Raw genomic sequence first — 17808 nt, 5'->3', positions numbered from 1 at the left:
GACAAAAGATATAGTGTAATCGAACAAACTGTAATTCAATCAACCCGGGGGCTAGTGTTGTACAATCGTCTTTATAGACGCCCTGAATGTTCAAAAGCAAGCCAAAACACCGTACCAGAGCCCTCAACTCCCAGCCATGCGCCCCAGTCGCTTTGCGCGAACCCCAAACGCCATCGTAAACTCATTCGTGATTAGCCCCGGAGGGAAGTCCATGACTCTAAGCAACCATGGGAATATCATCGATAGACCCCAGAACCTGTTCAGTTCCACCGCCCGCCTTCTTTGTCTGGTTCTTGCTGCGCGACTTGCTCTTGGCCGGGCCACCGTTGGTCTTGTCAGCCTCGGGGGCCCCATCCGTTTCGGTGGCGCCAGTGGGATTGCGCAACAGCTCCTCCTGCATCTGCTTTTCCTTGCTGTGCTGCTCCTCAATGACCCTCTTCTCCTCGTCAAGTTCTTGCTGGATGACCTTGGGATCATCGTAAACCGTGTTGGTCATCTCAGAATAAGTCGCAATGTCGATAGTCTCACGCGGACCAAGAAGTGTGTCCTTGATCTTCTGCGGATCCCGGCGCTCCTCATTGTTGAACTTAAGCTTGATCTGCCGCCGAGACCGGCCCGGGAACATCTTGCTGATCACCATGAAATCAGTGCCAAACATCCGCAGCCCACGGTAAAACAGATCCGTCATATCCTCGTCCCAGCTTTCAGTCTTTGACCGTTTGCCATATGAGGCCTGGTTGACCTTGCGGGTGAACGAGCTTTCCACCACATCTTCTAGGTCGCCCGCGCTCCGGGCGGCATCCGCATGACGATCCACTTGCAAAGACGCAGTATCGAGGACAATCTCGCCGTTGACGATTCGCATCACGGGACCCGACTGGGTCTTCACATCGGGTAACCGGTCTTGCTGGCTCGATTCTGGCTCCTTGCTTTCCTTGACTGGCGTTGGTGGGGCATTAGAGCCTTCCTCGTGCGCCTTTTGTTTCCGCTCTTGCTCGGCCAAGTCTATCTTCTGCAGCTCAGTCTCCCGCTTCGACTTTCTCCCGGTTTTGAGATCCTTGCACAACTCCGACATCTTTACAACGTTCGGCAGGATTTCCACCGTCTCTGCACCGTCTGGGGTTGGCTCGCGTTTCTTGCGGCGGTTTCGTTTCGCATTTTCGGCCCCACCCTCCGCCTCGGATGTCTCGGCCTTTGAAACTTTTCGCTTTCTTGTCTTTGCGGCTGTTTTAGCGGCTGTCTTGCTCGGTTCTGGAGTGGAGGGGGCCACAGATGCACTGGGTATCCCACTTGGCTCTTCAATCGTGGGAACTAGGGGCTGGGAAGATGGCGGGGTTGCAAGCGCAGGAGCCTTTCCTCGTGAACTGGCATTCTTTTCTGATACTTTCGAAGCCCGTTTCGTGGGGCGAATCGGAGTTGGGGCTGAGGGAGTATCTCGAGGTTGAGGTTCGGGTGCGGGTGCTGGCGGAAGAGGGCCTTCGCTCGGAATCTCGACATTTTGTGAATCCTGAGTAGCCTCAAGACTAGTGGGTTCAGGTACAGACTGCGCTGGCTTGTGCTCTATTGACGGGCGGGGCTGGGGTTCGGGGCGTGGTGCGCTAGGCAAGGATGGAGCAGATGGAGTCGGAGGGGCAATCGCAAAAGTCGCATCTTGCGAAGTAGATTTTGTAGGTTGGGATATTGACGCTTTGCGCTTCGGGAGAGGTATCGGGATAGCTGTGGCTGTAGGCTTTGAAGGAGCTGGGGTCGCGGGTTTTTGCGCGTCAGGCGCCGCAACCGGTCCTTCCTCCGCGACTGCAGGCCCTTCTGGCTCAGCGGGAGAGGCGTAAGGCGGAGGAAAAGAGGTCGCCGGAGCCTTTTCTTGCTGGGAAGCCTGAGCAGCCTGCGCTTGGTTCTGTTGAGTCGCACTGGGCCGTCTTGCAGGCGGAGGCCCGCCTCGGCGAGGGGGCGCCTTGGGGGCGAATTTTTTGCCCGATTTGTCTGAAAGATTTGCTGTCAGTCACCGTACCCGCGCCCACTTCCTCCAAATACCTACTGATCACCGAACTCGAGAACGACTTCATGGCTGATGGCGGGGTTGCAGTGACGAAAAAAAAGTTCCCAAGCCGGGGTAGTGGGTGGTCACGTGAGGGGCGCTAGCGCGACGCTAAACTTGGTCGAAAATCCTCCTGGCTTCCGCTCTTTCTCGATCGCATCCCACCCCTTGGCTGGTTCCCTGTCACTCCCGTCACTTCTGTTGTTGCCCTGGGCCCCTTTTTCCCTGTCGTTTTGCTGGGTGTGGTCGTGGGTTCTGCATTTGGCTGATTGAGGGTGACATCTTCCCCTCTCATGCCTGTCTAGCCACTGATGCCGGCCGCCGAATTCCCCGTTGTGTCTTCAGAATCCGGTCTTGTCAAGATGGAAGACCGGAAAAGGCCTGCCGTGGACAATGACTCGGCCCCGCCGCCCAAGAAACAGGCCACTGCTCTGAACGGCAGCAAGCCTCACCCGGATGCTGATATGCCATGGAAAGACGACTTGGAGGTAAGTGGATTGATCCAGATGGCTTGTGGCATTAAGCACGCCTTTCTTTTAGTGGAAAATTTCGTGGACATGGTGCTGACAATCCTCCCCTGATAGCGCTACCAAAAAGATGCGATACTCCGCCAGATGCAGGAATATAAGCGGGAGAAGACTTCGTTGGAATCGCGCCTTAACCAAATGTCGAAAGCTGCCACGCATCACAATGACCACCTCCGTATTATCGATGCGTGGTTCAATCAAGTAGGCTAATTCATCACTCCGCCCGTGGTTTCAAGACCAGTCTGGCAGAAGGGATGCTGATGTGGCTACAGTTGATCGATGAAATTAAAATACTCCTCGGTTCTTCTCAAGAATCGGACAAAGGTTGGCATTTCTCTTTACTTTTAGTCTGATTATGTGCATCGGTTGACACTTTGGACAGAACCTTCCTTTAAAAGCTCGCTGCAGTTCGAAGACGTTGAAGCGTTTGAATCGCATTTGAAAACCCGATCAGAAACCATCCGCGAAATCATCTCCAAGCTCCAACTCAAGTCTGATATGTCTCCCGAGGTCTCCGATCTCCAGAGCCAGCTCGCCAAAAGACTAGCACAGGAAAAATCTACCATCACTGAGTTAGAGAAGACTCTGGCTGAAAAGCAACAGTTGGAGGAAAGCCTCGAGGCCGCCTCGCTGCGATACATGGTGGCCGAGAAGAAAGTCGACCGCGCGAGAAGTGTGACGGTAGCAAAATTGGAGAAGCAGTATATGATGGGTGTTTCACGGCCGAGCTCAGAGGGGACACAAGCAAAGCGCGAACATTCTTCCCCTGCGAATGGCGGAACACCCGTTGGGGATCGCAACCCGGAGTTGGAAGAGGAAAACCGCAAGCTCACTGCGGTATCGGAGAAACACAAGGAACAAGTCCAAAAGCTGGAAAGTGCAAATGCCAGTTTGCTGGGTCAAATTACGGAACTTAAGGTCAAGGTAATATTATCCAGGTTATTTTCGTGAATTATCGCTGACATGGGTGGTGCAGTCCTCAAGGCTTACTGACGATGACTACGCGCATACGGATCTTTTCAAGCAACTTCGATCACAGCATGATGATGTGGTCAAGCGCATCAACCACTTGGAAGCGACGAACGTACAGCTCCGCGAGGAGGTCCAGAAATACCGCTCGGAAAGGACTGCATACAAGGTTCAAATTGAGGAAGAAACCCAAAGCACGATCGCCGAAAAGGAAGCTCAATTGATGAGAGCGGAAACCGATCTGGCACGGATACGAAATGCTCGCGATGAACTCCTAGCCGACCACCAGATGAGAAAAGCTGCCCAAGACCAAGAGAAGACGACTGGGGTCAAGTTGCAGGAGTTGGCGGCTGCTCGAGAAGCGCGGATCACGGCTTTGGAATCCGAAATTGAACGACTGCGGTTACAAGCCGAGGGTTCGAAGGCGGCTGATAATGTGGATGAATTGCCACTTGAGGAGCTCCGGGCGAAATATACTAGCCTCGAACGTCAGTACTCGATGCTCAACACCGAGTTGACATCCATGCAAACCGCGTACAAGAAGTTCTCGACTTTGGCATCTCAGAAAGTAACAGACTTTGGCGCTTTGGAAGAAAAGGTCGCACGCCTGCTGGCCGAGAAGTCCAAGGCAGATCAAAAGTTCTTTGCTGCGATGAAGAGCAAAGAATCACGAGACGCCGAAGTTCGAAATCTTCGAGTGCAAAATTCCAAGACGTCCGAAATTGTGTCGCAGTTGAAGGATTCCGAAGCAAACACGCGCTCGCTGTTGTCTAACATGGAAAAGCAATTGAACGAGAACAAGGAAGCTCTAAATATTGCCATCAAAAAGCAGCACGACACCCAGCAACAACTTACCGAGGTCAACATTATGGCAGATGGGCTGAAGAATCAGGCTTTCGAGCTCAAAGCGCTATCGGTATCCAAGGACACCGCGTTAGGAAACACCGCCAGTGCTTTGCGTCAAGCTGAAACAGAAGTTGTGGGCCTGAAGCAGTCGCTTGCAGACTCCCAAAAGAACCTTGAAACCTGGAGGAGCAAGAGTCTGGGCAACTCCTCGTCGGAATATGAAATGTTGCGGGTAAGTTGGGCATCAAAACTTCTCTGATCAATCTCCATACTAATGTTCTCTCAGACACTTGCGCTGTGCACCGTGTGTCGCCGCAACTTCAAGAACACCGTCATTAAAACCTGTGGGCATGTTTTGTGCAAGGACTGCGTCGAAGAGCGTCTCACTTCCCGTTCGCGCAAATGTCCCAACTGCAACCGATCCTTCGGAAGTAACGACTACATGCACATCACCCTCTGATTCAACCCGACTTCGAACTTCTTTTCATGTACATTAACCCTTTTCTTGTTCCTTTCTTGACCCTTCTTGTGTTTCTTATTCTATTTTTATTCTTGCCCTTTTTTAGTGGATTACGTTCGGACAGGTTCATGGTGGGGTGTTTGGCTGGTTTAGCAGGCTAGGGTTGGGTCGGCGTTTGGTGAGTTATGCCCTGTCCTTGCCCCTGGGGCACCTTTTTTCTACCCGGGGGCGCCGAACGCTATGGTGGATTTCTGGGGCATCAGGGCGCTGAACGGCTGTGCTCTCTTGAATACCCACTTACCGGAAGGGAAAAATGGCGCACTTTGATTTCCCTTGACTATGGCTTGTTAGATTTTTGTGTCATATAGGAGTACGTGTTGGATGGAAAAGAAAGGATCTGATGAATGCAATGCAGCGACATTCTCGAAACGCCGTCATGAATTGAAGATTCTACTATAAAGCAGCTCGTGTCTACCGACCCACAGGTCCAGTGCCGGCACGACCTGCCCGGCCTGTTCGACCTCGGTATTCCATTCGCGCTTGATGCGCGCCATGATCGTATCCTGTAAGTTCTGGCTGGCCAACACATTCTGGGCCTGGTAGGGCCCCATCACCGACGCTCGCACGGCGGCGCTGAGAATAGCCTTGGCGTGGTTCAGAACAAAGATATACGCCGTCTGCTGCAAATCCAAGCCCATAGCCCGACACACCACTCCCCAGAGTGGCGCAAAGTGACCACGGGGGCCCAACTCGTCTGCATCGTCAAAGCAAGACTTCAATGCCTCGGAGAAGTCATCGATGGCGTCGCCGCGGGCTCGGCCGTTTGCTCCGGGCTGGCGAAGCTGGCCCGGAATGCGCGCTCCCAGACTCCCAACAAAGCTCTCCCCTGGGCAATACTTGCCCGCTGTGCGACGACACATGGTGTCGATGCATCTAGGTCATTATCGAGCGTTTCTAGCATCTCGGGCTCTCGGTAGCCTGCCAGAACGTAAGGTAGCGAGGTGCTTGCGATGGAAGCGATGGAGAGTCGGAGGAAGCGATTAAATGAAGCGATTGGTGTTGAGCGAACTGGTTTATTATGCGCAAGGTAAGACTCCAGCCCGCTGGAGTATGCAAATGAGCCCAGTGGTAGGGCGGAGTCGGAGAGGAGCAGCAGCGCGTGCAGTGAGGAAGAGCGGACCGCATCCGCTTGGAATTTAATGGGATTATTATTCTTATTATTATAGGCGTCTGGTCATCAAGTCTCGTTAGCGAAATAAACCAAGGAATTTAGTTGAGGATGCGGCGCTCACCATCGGACGTCCAGGACGTCTTGGAATTAGTATGCGAGGATGGAGGGCTCGGGTAGAGTGAGCCGGCTAGTTGAGCCCGAACATCTTGCAGCCGCGACTCGAGCTGGGCTACCTCAGCCTGCAGGTCTTGCGATTGGGGCTTTTGCAGAAACATCGTGTATGGAGAGAGAAAAACCTGGGGATCTGGGGGAGAAAGAAAAGCGGGAGATAAGAACGAGTCTTATAGATCATCCAGTTTTCGCCCGAGCGGCAACGATCGGCAGAAAAAGTGGGCAATCGGGGGCGCCCGATGGCTCCCTATCAATCGTTATTATTCATGGTTATTCATTCCTATTACTCGATCTCCTGCCCTACTTTGCCCGATCATGCTCCGATAGCTGGTCCATTCCCTCCCTTCCCCAAAACCATGTCCGGCAAGCGTCTGCTGGATGCCATTCAGCTTCTGAATGTGTCCAAGTCAGTAGCTGTCAAGCACTTGGCTATTCGCCAGCACCAGCTCGATGTCTACACTCGGACGTCGTCCCTCACCAAGGGGATCAAGGACCAGACCGACGGGCTGATTTTGACCGCACAAGCCGCTGCCGCACTGGCGCGCCGCTTCAACGAACCCTCGCCACCGCCCAACCCACGGCCGACGGCCGACTCCCCGAGCCCTCGCCCGACTCGGCCAACGCCCCAAATACTACCTCGACCACCACAACGCCCCCTTCCGATGAAGCCCGGAAATTGCAACGCCAGGCCGAGTTCCAGGTCCCTTCCTCTGCCGCGCAATACAAGGGAGATGAGAAGCCCGACGCATTAAATGTCAGCCAACAACAGGATGTATTCTACGAGCCCTCGCAACAGTCTGCGCCGGATCTCTCCGCGCTGCCTCGAGTCAAATTTCCCAAAGCGACCGGGGATGTTCAAGTTGGTAGTAGTGATGGACTAAATGCAGATGTTTTCCACTCGTCTGTGGACCCGGACGTTAAACAGTCCACGCCGGATCAGCGGCAAGAACTGCCAGAAGAGATGATGCAGGGTCTTTTCCACAGCCCGAGGGTTTCTCGAATGTTGTCGGGGAAGCCGGCGCCAAAGAGAGATTGGCTGCCAGTAGACAAGCAACCGCCTTGCGACCAAAGCGCACCGTCAACCACCCCATCAGAGACCGTCGCGAAATCAGGAACCGAGGAGATGGAGAAGTTGGGGACGAGCGTCGCGGAGGATGTGGCCCCAAGCGCCGAAGGGCTCGAAGCTGGAAAGAAGAATGAAGTCTACCAGATGATGGAGTCTCGTGTGCCGTCGTCACGACTCGGGAGACTCTGGCAGTATGGTGGCCTCGCGACCTCGATGGCCTTCGGAGCTGTCGGCGAGACGGTTCGACGGGCTACCGGCAGCCAAGAAAATGGGTCTCTCATGTTCAGTGCCGGGAATATGGAACGACTTGTGTCTAAACTGTCCAAAATGCGAGGCGCAGCTCTCAAGCTGGGGCAGATGCTCAGTTTCCAGGGTGGGTTCCCAGTTTTCTCTCTTCTGTATCTTTCAGCTTCTCATCTCTCTAGACTCAAAAATGCTGCCCGACCCCATCCAGCAAGTGCTTCAACGTGTTCAAGACCGCGCCGACTACATGCCCGCTTCACAGCGCGACAAGGTCTTGACAGAAAACCTCGGGCCGAACTGGCGAGACCTCTTTGCCTCGTTTGACGAAGTCCCTATGGCGGCTGCATCGATTGGCCAAGTTCACGCCGCAGTCCTCAAGCGAACTGGGAAACCAGTCGCCGTTAAGGTGCAATACCCGGGGGTGGCCGACTCAATTGACTCAGACCTGAACAATCTGTCGATTTTGCTCACAGCATCCCGGCTGCTTCCCCGGGGTCTGTACCTCGACAAGACGATCGCCAATGCGCGGACCGAATTGGCCTGGGAATGTGACTACAAGCGCGAAGCTGAAGGCGCAGCCCGATTCCGCGGGCTCCTGCGCGACGACCCAGTCTTCGTTGTCCCGGAAATTATAACCGAAGCATCCGGCAAGCAAGTTCTGACGATGGAAATGCTGGAGGGCATTGCAGTCACCAAGATCCAGGATTTTAGCCAGGAACAGCGCGACTGGATCGGCACCCAGATCATGCGACTGTGTCTACGCGAGATCACCGAGTTCCGGTACATGCAGACAGACCCCAACTGGACCAACTTCCTGTACAATGCGCGCACCAACCGACTGGAGCTGCTCGACTTCGGCGCCTCGCGCGAGTACCCAACCAAGTTCATTTCCACCTACGTGCGCACCCTCGTCGCCGCCGCCCGCAACGACCGCGCCGCCTGCCACACCCTCTCCATCCAGCTCGGCTACCTCACGGGCCTCGAATCGACTGCCATGGCCGACGCCCACGTCTCCTCTATCCTCGCAATCGCCGAGCCCTTCATGCTCTCCTCGCCTGATCTTTACGACTTCCGTGACCAGACCATCACCGACCGCGTGCGCGACCTCATCCCGCTCATGATCCGTGAGAGGCTCGCCCCGCCCCCGGAGGAGACGTATAGCTTGCATCGCAAGCTCAGCGGCGCTTTCTTGCTCTGTGCCCGCCTTGGCAGTCGCGTTCCGTGTAAGGATCTGTTTGCGACGGCTACTCGGTCGGCCGAGGACAGTGGGTTGCTGGTGGATCAGAACCAGAAACAATAGATTTGGCTGGCCATGTAATAATGTATAGACACATGTATACTATAGTTCAGTGGGGGTTTCTATCAACTGCCACAAAAAAGAAAAGAAAAGAAAAGAAAAGAAAAGAAAAAGACTTTCCTCTCATTTCGATCGCTTCTCTATTTCTTTTCTTCTACTTATCTTGCAAGGTACAGATAACTCTAGTCGCAACAAGATGAAGTTGAAGTAGATGTATAAATACAGGTCTTGAAAGAAAAGAAGGGTTGGAGAAAAAAGAAAAGAAGAAAGAAGAAGAAAGAAGAAAGAAGAAAGAAAGAAGAAAGAAGAAAGAAAGAAGAAAGAAGAAAGAAAGAAGAAAGAAGAAAGAAAGAAGAAAGAAGAAAGAAAGGAAGAGGTAAAGGGGAAATGAAACATAGAAATGAAAAAAATTCTATATGTACATAAAAAGAGAAGACGCCATCAATGCTGGTCATTGAACAGGGAATTTTGTGTGAGAGGAGGCTTCTGTCTTCCAGACCAGCTGGAAAGAAGATTTTTCTTGGAATCGTAGATCCAAATGCCGCCAAACCTGCCGTGTCAAAAAAAAAAAAAAAAAAAAAAAAAAAGGGATAAAGAAGGGAAGGATGGTTGTGAGGTAGATATCCGACGAAGGACAGTCATCAGAGTAGATTGCGAGACAGTTCGCTCATTGCAATAAACTCACAGGCCCGGGTCCTCGCGCCCAAAAACATGGCGCCAGTAGTCCTTCACGCCAGAACAGATATCCGAGTAATCAGCCCAGGAAGCGAACTTGGACTCAAGCTCGCAGGCGGTCCAAAGGATCTGGCGCCAAAACCTCTTCTCGACGTCGATGGAGGCACTGAACTGGGCGACCACTTTCTCAGGAGTCGTCCAGGCACGGGTGTAGGAGCCGTCATCCTCAAAGGCCGGGTTGACGTCGTGCTTCTCGAAGATGGTGGCCGGGTTGAACTTGGGGAAGTTGGCGTGAATGAAGAACACGCTCGGGGCCGGGGCTTTGTCACCCTTGACGCGCCACTTGCCCTGGCGTGTCAGCGCCCAGTCCTGGGACGGGTTGAACTGCGCCATGGCAGAGCCGGCTAGGCCGCCAGCCGTGCGGTGGCCAAGGGCGCAGATCGACTCGCTGACCTGGTAGAAGGGCTCGGCCATGGCGGTGGCGGCCGCTACGAATGTTTCCTTGTCGCCTTCGCCGGCGGCGCCCTGCGACAGCAACGGGTAGTAGTGCGATGGCCCCCAGTAGTTGTAGTAGGTGCAGAGCAGCAGCGTGCGGGTGTGGGTTTTCTTCGAGATCAGTACCTCGCCAGATTCAGTGGATTGCCGCAAGTCCATGGGCGGGACGGGCTGGCCGGCAATCTCGTAGAAGAGCGGCGAGACCGACGACGCCCAGAAGTCGGGCCAGGTTACCATCTCCGTCGAGCGGAAGGGTTCGTTGCGGAACAGCTTCTCGGGCCTCTCGAGCGGGAAGGCGTCGGCGTCCAGAAACAAGATCTGTTCGAATGACGAGAACAGCATGGCAAATGGCTTGAACTGGTATTTCTGAATTTTCGCGGGCGCCGCCTTGAGAATGCGTGAGAGCACCACACACCGTGCTTGCAGCGCCGGCAGAACCTCGTCACAGATATACTCCTCGTACTCGGACTCGTCCGCCAGGAACACCTCCACGGGTAGCATGGATCCCGTCTGCCGCAGCATGCGCAGCGAGATCACCAGCACGGGCAAATATGCTCCACCCGCCGTCGAGACCACGCCCTTTGTCCCAGGGACATAGGGGATCCGCAGCGGCGAACGGGTAATAGCGTCCACAAACCCCGTATGGGCCTCCTTCATTTTAGCGACATCCTCGGCGGGTATGGTCAGGTAATTCGGACGCGGCGGCGCATCCTTGTCCTTGAAGCCTTCCGTCGGCGCTTTTTCTTTCTCGATAACAGGGCTGGTACCGGGCGAATGTCTCTCCAGGAGCGTGTGGAATTTGCGCCAGAATTTCTGGTGGTCGAAGGTCAGGTCCTGGGTCGGCTTGATCGTTATATTGGCGCCATAGAGTTCAAGAGGCGTATAGGAATGCGGGCGTCGCGATATGTTCCAGGTGAGGAATGAAGCCACAGCGAAGGCAACCAGTAGCGTCCGCAGGCGTAAAACTGACCGTGGGAGCACCATGGCGAAGGAGTTGTTCCTGGAGTGAGGCCGGCAATGCCCTCTGTTATACTTCTGTAGAACCCCACGGGGCCCACGTCAACCTCCAATCGGCGACCCAATGAGACCGACGGGATCGGGTGCGTGCGGATAGGAATCCCAATTTCACAGAGGGACCATCGCATTCAAATTCCCTCGAGTGTTGAAGTGTTGTCCGAAGAGAAGGAGAGGAAAGGGGGAAGAAAGACAAGGAGAAACTGGGCAGCCTAAAAATACAAGACAATGCAAGGCACATATTTTGGATAAAGACCGAGTCCCCCCCTTAGCCGCACAGACCATGGGATGGATCAAAGGTGAGTTTGTGGTTACGCATACTCTACATGCCCTGGATTTGTTTCTTCTCTGATATGGTCTCTAGATATTAAGCCATGAATGCGTACGAGTCTAAAATGAGGAGCCTCGGATACTATCAACACTCGTTTCTACCAATGCATCAAGATCATGGCAGAGCACATCACCCTGAATCCTGGCTGGTCTCTTCCTCTTCCACAATGGTATCCGAAACAAGATTCCGATCCTCCACCTTCGATTCTAAATAGTCGAATGGTGGATCTCCGGTGGAGTCTGCTGAGTTGACCTGGACGCGTGGTCTGGTATCCTTGATCCGCAGTAACTGCGACACGGCACTGCCGGTAAAATGCAGGCACAGACCCACGAGAGCCCCGGTCAGGACTGCCCCAGTCACAAAGGAAAGAAAGGCCTGTCAATGATATCAGTCGCCCGGCTTACAACCATGGAAGAAAGCCAAAACTGAAACTTGTGGAACACATACCTCGAATTTCGCCACAATTCGCAGCGGAATCAAAGCCACATACAAAATGCAATGACCCAAGTATACTAGAGGAGTTGCAGTAAACCGCAGTAGAGAGAACAGGGAGGAAAGCAGTTGGGCCAAAGCGCTGTGAACAAATGCGGGGCCGTAGGTGAGGGCCGCCACCCAGTCCATCGTGGAAGGGCAATTGATGTATAGGAGACTATGCCCAGAAAATGGTGTACAGATAGATATCTTGGAGATATTTTCAATCTCCAGCATACCTGGTGGACGCAAAATGTCCGATCAGCTCGACGCGATGGAGAGGAAACCCGGGGAAGCCGAGCTAGCTCCGCAAACCCTAAGCCCTATGTTTCCCTATTGGGTCGCTCGGCGTCATCGCCGTTGACCTTGCTTCGCTCTTTCCCTCTCGTCATCCTCCTTTTGATCGGTGTGCAGTGTCTTTATGCTGCTGTATTGATCTGTCTCAATTATCTTGCCCTCTTGGTCCTCTCCCTCCCCTCGTCATAACCTGCCCACCCAATCCTCACAACTTGCACCCCACCTTCGATGGGCAACACCCCTTCTAAAGGCCCGGCCGGTGACACGCCGCCGGGCCATGCAGCCGGCTCAACAGGTGAGAGAAAGGTCGTTCGCCGACCGTCTCTCAACACAGTATCGACATCCAAGGCCACCGCCGCCGACCCCTCCGCATCTCGAGAGAACGCCGCCGGATATTCGGCTACATACCAAGGATCTGTCCAACATCGGCTCCAATCCCGAAACCCCCCAGAATCGCCGACCAAAACCAGCAGCAGGCCAGAGAAACAAGATGCGAGAAGAGCTGAGCCTGCGCAGAGCAAGGATATTCCCTCCCCAGACCCCTCCAACCCGGTGCAGGTGCCGATTTCGCGCAAGGTCGCGGGGCGCGATCCCGTGGCACCTTCGGCCCCGCCGCTCAACTCGTACTATAATGCGCCGACTCATTTGCAACGGCCTCCGCGCATGCCATTGCCGATTGGCGATGCCACCACCACGCCCGGGTCGCCGATCATCGGCCCCGAAGACTCGCACATCCAGTCCCTCCCGGCAGACCGCGTCCTGGACGAACAGATGGGTCAGGATACCTCTGCACTGAGCAATACGACACTGGAAGGGGATGAGCTAGTAGATGAGCTCCAGCCATATACGGTCAGTGGGGTGGGTAAGGCGGTGCCCACGACAATTGAATGGACGGGGCCAGGGCAGAAGGTCTATGTCACGGGAACCTTTGTCAACTGGGAGAAGAAGTTCCGTCTACACCGAAGGTATGATACTGATCATGGCTGTCTTTTAAACACTACAATGCGCTGACATATTCGGCAGCGAGAACGGGACTGTCATGTCTGCGAGGTTGAATCTCCGGCCGGGAACGCATCACCTGAAATTCATCGTTGATGGTGAGATGCGAGCGGCTGATAGCTTGCCGACTGCCGTGGATTTTACCAACCACCTAGTCAATTATATCGAAATCAGCGCCGATGATGCTCGGAGGGAACATGACAAAACGTCCCACCCGGCGGTTCCACCGGGAGTGCACCCCCGCAAGTGTTGCCGGAGGATTCGAAACATGACCAGTCAGGCGATGCCGAGGACGATCCTCCGAGGAAAGATGAATCCGAGGAAGAGGTGCCGCCCGGGGATTTCGGTAGTGCCATTCCGCAATTCCTCGCTGATCTGGACAAAGAGGAAGAAAGTCCGGCGTATTCGCAGGCGGCCAATGTCATCGGTGACACACCCACTCCCCCCAGTCTGCCGCTGTTTCTGGGTAAATCTATTCTCAATGGCACCACTCCCATGAAAGACGATAGCAGCGTTCTCAATTATCCGAACCACACGGTTCTCAACCACCTTGCCACGAGTAGCATAAAGAACGGTGTCCTCGCCACCAGTGTTACCACCCGATACAAGCGAAAGGTGATTCTATCTCGTTCCTAATTCCTTATCTGGGAATTCCTCGCTAAACCCTTCAATAGTATGTCACGACTATCTTGTACAAACCCACTGGCGACATTACAGAGTAAGCTCTGGCCAGGCATTGGTACGTACTTCCATGGTCATTCAATGGCCTCTTTTGCGGGGACCTTCAAATGCTTGGGAGGGGATGCACACAGGCATATACTTAACAGGATTGTATGTTGAACATGCGCCAAGAGAAGAAGAAGAAGGGGTATCACATATTGTATGGTTTCCAAGGCGTTGCTTTAAGTGTTGGTTGAGGAGTTAGGGTTGTGGTCTGCAGACAATACATAGGGGCGCTTGGGCTGGGATACGAGTGCAAGTACTTGAGGCATTGACTTGAATTGAATGCTAGATTTCATAAGATACCAGCCGCTGACCCTCGCTTTGCTCGGAATGCTTTAGGAGGCATAGTAGAAAGTAGGAGTTAGATTTGAAAAGCCTTGTAATCTGCTTAATATACAGCTTTCGATTTTTTTTTCCGAGTATATCTAAGCATCTTCCTAAACATCTTTCTAGTTTTAAGGCAATACCCAAAGAGGATATTTGCTTGAGCTAATTGCTAGATAATTTCACGTAGGCATTAAGAAACTCGAGAAATGACACATCGTGTGGTTTTGTTTTTGGCGCAACAGCCTCACGGTCAGATATTCTGATATTATAAATGCTGGGATTTGAACGCTTCGTAACACATGACAAGAGAACAAAACACCAGACCTTAATCCCGCCATTGCACAAACACTTCATCCGTCCGGAATCGCTGCGTACAAGTAGCCTCCTTCAGCGGGGTACGGAAGCCCGTCCCATAGGCTAACATTCCTGCCTGTGCAATCATGATCCCATTGTCGATACAGAAACGCTCGTCGGTGGCATAGACACTGCCGCCTCGATCGCGTGCCATGATCCCCATCATCTCCTGCAATCGCTCGTTGGAGCCGACGCCGCCCACAATGAGAACTTGCTTGGATCCGACATGAGCCATGGCGCGCTCAGTGATCTCAACTAGCATCGAGAAAACGGTCTCCTGGAGCGAAAAGCAGAGATCTGCGCGGGTGGGTTTGCTGTCTTGGTCTTGGTTTTGGTCGGCCGCCGCCGCGGCCGCATTCTGAGCCTGTGCGTCTTCTCGTGCACGCTCTTCGCCGCCCAGACCCCATGATGCCGCCAATCCATCGATGGCGGCCAATATCCCTGAGAATGAACAGTCCATGCCTTTTACAACATAGGGCAGATCCACCAGCTGCTTTCCTTGCTTGGCCAGCTGCTCAATGTTATATCCCGGTGCTGGGTCGTTGGGAATGTGTAGGGTTCGCGCGAACCGGTCCAGACAGTTTCCCACCGCAATGTCGAGCGTTTCGCCGAAGATACGGTACCGTTGCGAGCTGTATGCGATCACCTGGGTATTCCCGCCAGAGACATACAATACGACGGGGTTGGTGGCGCCGGTGATCAGGCGGCCCATTTCGATGTCTGTGGAAGATGGACATACGGTCAGCGTTGATTATTTCAATCATGAGGATCAGATATCAAACTCACGTCCCACACAGTGATTTACCCCCACCAATTCCTTGCCCCAGAGCAGACTCAGCATCCGCGCCGCAACCGCCACGCTCTGCAGCGGGGCACCCATACCGGGACCCTTGGTGAAGCAGATACAGTCCACCTGGTCAACCGAAACCCGCGCCTCCTTAAGTGCTTCCTTCACCAGCTTCACCACCCATGCCCGGTGGTGCCGCGCCGTATCCTTGGGCAGGAAGCCCTCGCCTGGCGGAGAGACATAGGTATGGCGGATATTGGCCAGGACCTGCGGGGTGCTGCCGTCCTCGGGATGCAGCATGATGCCCACGCCAATTTTGTTGGCGGAGCCTTCCATGCCAATACCGATCATGATGAGAGTGAGCCCGAGGATATTTCTTCAAATATGGAATTGACACTGCCAAAGGACCGAGGGGGACTCGAAGCTGCAAAGAGAACTTGGGAAGATTTTCTTATCGTTATCGGGAAGGCCCCTAAAAGCGGCGCCGTTTCTCCGTGGATCAACATCTACATACTTCGTCTGGTCTTCCTCTTCTTCTCTTCCTCACTCAGTGTTGCTTCACCACTTTCTTTTCTTTTTGCATACTTGTTGCATCAGAATCTGTGCTACGCTGATGTCTGCCTGATTCTACATCCATACCCTAATTCACCCCCTTCTCTCCCTCCCCCCACTGCAGTGGGCTCGGCACAATGTCTTCTACCACCCACTTCCCTGACCCCCCAAGCTTCCAGGAGCAATCCAACCAGTTCATTTCCTGGTTAGAAGCAAACCCAGGGGTCAAGGTCAACCACAAAATCTGTCTGGCAGATCTTAGATCGAGTGGTGCTGGAAGAGGCGTCGGTAAGCAAATCCCCCACCCACCACACAAAATTCCACTGTTGTGTGATTTACCCCCTCAACACCCCCCAAAAAATATCTTTTGTCTCCCATAAACTCTCTAATGATAGGTAATCCTCTTTGAATATAGTGGCTCGAACCCATATCCCTGAAGGCGAAGAGCTCTTCTCGATCCCGCGCACCCTGATCCTTGCCGTCCAGAACTCCGAGCTGAAGACCCTGCTCCCACAAGATGTCGAGGCCCTGGGCCCATGGCTGTCACTCATGCTAGTGATGCTCTATGAATACCTGCAAGGCGAACGGTCCCGATGGGCTCCATACTTCAAGGTCCTCCCGACCCGGTTCGACACCCTGATGTTCTGGTCGCCGGCTGAGTTGCAGGAGCTGCAGGCTAGTGCAGTGGTCGAGAAGATCGGCCGCCAGGGCGCAGAGGAGTCAATTCTCGAGTCTATCGCCCCCATCGTGCGTGCGAACCCGGCACTCTTCCCGCTTGTCGGCGGACTGGCGTCGTATGAGGGCGATGCGGGCGCGGCGGCTCTGCTTGAGCTCGCCCATACTATGGGATCCTTGATCATGGCTTATGCCTTTGATATTGAAAAGGCTGAGGACGATGACGAGCCTGACGCTGACGATGATGGGTATCTGACCGATGACGAGGACGAGCAGCTGCCCAAGGGCATGGTCCCGCTTGCGGATCTGCTCAATGCCGATGCAGACCGCAACAACGTGGGTTTTCTTTTCTTTTCTTCTTCTTCTTCTTCCTCCACGTGCTATGGGTCATGGTCTGATACTCTATCTAGGCCCGCCTGTACCAGGAAGAGGAATCCCTAGTCATGAAGGCCATCAAGCCCATCCAAGAAGGCGATGAGATCTTCAATGACTATGGGGAAATCCCGCGCGCGGACCTCCTGCGCCGATACGGCTATGTGACCGACAATTACGCCTCATTTGATGTGGTCGAGCTCTCGCTAGAAAACATTTGCCAGGCGGCCGGTCTCGACAGCGCCGATGTAGAAACTCAGCCCAAGGTAACTACATTCTTATTCATGCACCACAATCAGGTCGTGCTTGCAACTTTTGCCAATTCATACACATGGAAGCCAGACCCAGACTAACCTATTTATCAGCTACAATTCCTTGATGAGCTCGACATCCTCGACGATGGCTACGTGATCCCCAGGCCATCCGCCGAAGACGCATTCGAAGACATACTGCCCGCCGAGCTAGTGATTCTTCTCAGCACTCTCGCGCTGACCCCGCAAGAGTTCGAGCAGCGCCGTTCCAGAAACAAGCCACCGAAGCCCGCCATGGAGGGCAGTCAAGCAGGTATCCTTCAGCGAGCCTTGCTGTCCAAGCAGGGTCAATACGCTACCTCTCTCGCCCAGGACATCGAGATTCTGCACTCCTCCGGCTCTCACGCCTCGCTGGAGGGTTCTGCGCGCCGGCACCAGATGGCGATTAAGGTCCGCATCGGCGAGAAGGAGATCTTGCAGGCTATTTTGGGTCTGCTTGATCGCCTTGTTGCTGGTGGTTCCCTGAAACGGACTGCCAATGGTGACGATAGCGAGTCGAGACAGTCCAAGGCTCCGAAGGTCTGACTGACATCGTCATTTGTTCCACCCTCATCTCGACAAATTGATCCTCTTTTAAAAACGTTGGAGAGGCTTCTACCCAAGAAAACTCCCAGCAAAGTGGTGCATGATTGCAAGTGAT

The 17808-nt window shown here is 53.9% G+C and overlaps 9 protein-coding genes across 9 annotated transcripts; 4 read left to right on the top strand and 5 right to left on the bottom strand.

Annotated features, from left to right (window-relative positions):
• Positions 1–217: 217 nt before the first annotated feature.
• On the bottom strand, positions 218–2063 carry NUU61_007219 (transcription factor TFIIIB subunit BDP1; the record flags this gene model as incomplete). Its single annotated transcript, XM_056657744.1, has 2 exons — positions 218–1980; positions 2036–2063. The coding sequence occupies 2 exons, from the start codon at positions 2061–2063 to the stop codon at positions 218–220; spliced, it is 1791 nt and encodes a 596-aa protein (XP_056510544.1).
• A 283-nt stretch (positions 2064–2346) lies between these two features.
• On the top strand, positions 2347–4837 carry NUU61_007218 (E3 ubiquitin-protein ligase BRE1; the record flags this gene model as incomplete). Its single annotated transcript, XM_056657743.1, has 5 exons — positions 2347–2523; positions 2620–2763; positions 2911–3486; positions 3539–4609; positions 4664–4837. 5 exons carry the CDS (start codon positions 2347–2349, stop codon positions 4835–4837), a joined length of 2142 nt encoding a protein of 713 aa, XP_056510543.1.
• Positions 4838–5271: 434 nt separating this feature from the next.
• NUU61_007217 (urease accessory protein UreF) lies at positions 5272–6283 on the bottom strand (the record flags this gene model as incomplete). Its single annotated transcript, XM_056657742.1, has 3 exons — positions 5272–5679; positions 5751–6067; positions 6130–6283. The coding sequence occupies 3 exons, from the start codon at positions 6281–6283 to the stop codon at positions 5272–5274; spliced, it is 879 nt and encodes a 292-aa protein (XP_056510542.1).
• Positions 6284–6535: 252 nt separating this feature from the next.
• Positions 6536–8788, top strand: NUU61_007216 (protein kinase COQ8; the record flags this gene model as incomplete). Its single annotated transcript, XM_056657741.1, has 3 exons — positions 6536–6648; positions 6705–7618; positions 7671–8788. The coding sequence occupies 3 exons, from the start codon at positions 6536–6538 to the stop codon at positions 8786–8788; spliced, it is 2145 nt and encodes a 714-aa protein (XP_056510541.1).
• A 678-nt stretch (positions 8789–9466) lies between these two features.
• Positions 9467–10939, bottom strand: NUU61_007215 (alpha-mannosyltransferase; the record flags this gene model as incomplete). The annotated part of the gene is made up of 1 exon (XM_056657740.1): positions 9467–10939. The coding sequence occupies one exon, from the start codon at positions 10937–10939 to the stop codon at positions 9467–9469; it is 1473 nt and encodes a 490-aa protein (XP_056510540.1).
• Positions 10940–11429: 490 nt separating this feature from the next.
• NUU61_007214 (uncharacterized protein) lies at positions 11430–11921 on the bottom strand (the record flags this gene model as incomplete). The annotated part of the gene is made up of 2 exons (XM_056657739.1): positions 11430–11675; positions 11748–11921. The coding sequence occupies 2 exons, from the start codon at positions 11919–11921 to the stop codon at positions 11430–11432; spliced, it is 420 nt and encodes a 139-aa protein (XP_056510539.1).
• Positions 11922–12296: 375 nt separating this feature from the next.
• NUU61_007213 (putative Snf1 kinase complex beta-subunit Gal83) lies at positions 12297–13789 on the top strand (the record flags this gene model as incomplete). Its single annotated transcript, XM_056657738.1, has 4 exons — positions 12297–13033; positions 13092–13287; positions 13344–13682; positions 13742–13789. The coding sequence occupies 4 exons, from the start codon at positions 12297–12299 to the stop codon at positions 13787–13789; spliced, it is 1320 nt and encodes a 439-aa protein (XP_056510538.1).
• Positions 13790–14442: 653 nt separating this feature from the next.
• Positions 14443–15609, bottom strand: kae1 (O-sialoglycoprotein endopeptidase; the record flags this gene model as incomplete). Its single annotated transcript, XM_056657737.1, has 2 exons — positions 14443–15191; positions 15258–15609. The coding sequence occupies 2 exons, from the start codon at positions 15607–15609 to the stop codon at positions 14443–14445; spliced, it is 1101 nt and encodes a 366-aa protein (XP_056510537.1).
• Positions 15610–15947: 338 nt separating this feature from the next.
• On the top strand, positions 15948–17693 carry NUU61_007211 (ribosomal lysine N-methyltransferase; the record flags this gene model as incomplete). The annotated part of the gene is made up of 4 exons (XM_056657736.1): positions 15948–16098; positions 16226–16821; positions 16896–17123; positions 17223–17693. 4 exons carry the CDS (start codon positions 15948–15950, stop codon positions 17691–17693), a joined length of 1446 nt encoding a protein of 481 aa, XP_056510536.1.
• Between the last annotated feature and the right edge of the window lie 115 nt (positions 17694–17808).

The sequence above is a fragment of the Penicillium alfredii genome, assembly GCF_028826965.1.
Source record: "Penicillium alfredii strain IBT 34128 chromosome Unknown utg000009l_segment0_segment0, whole genome shotgun sequence".
Classification (NCBI taxonomy): Eukaryota; Fungi; Ascomycota; class Eurotiomycetes; order Eurotiales; family Aspergillaceae; genus Penicillium; species Penicillium alfredii.
This window is presented reverse-complemented; position numbering and strand designations above follow the sequence as displayed.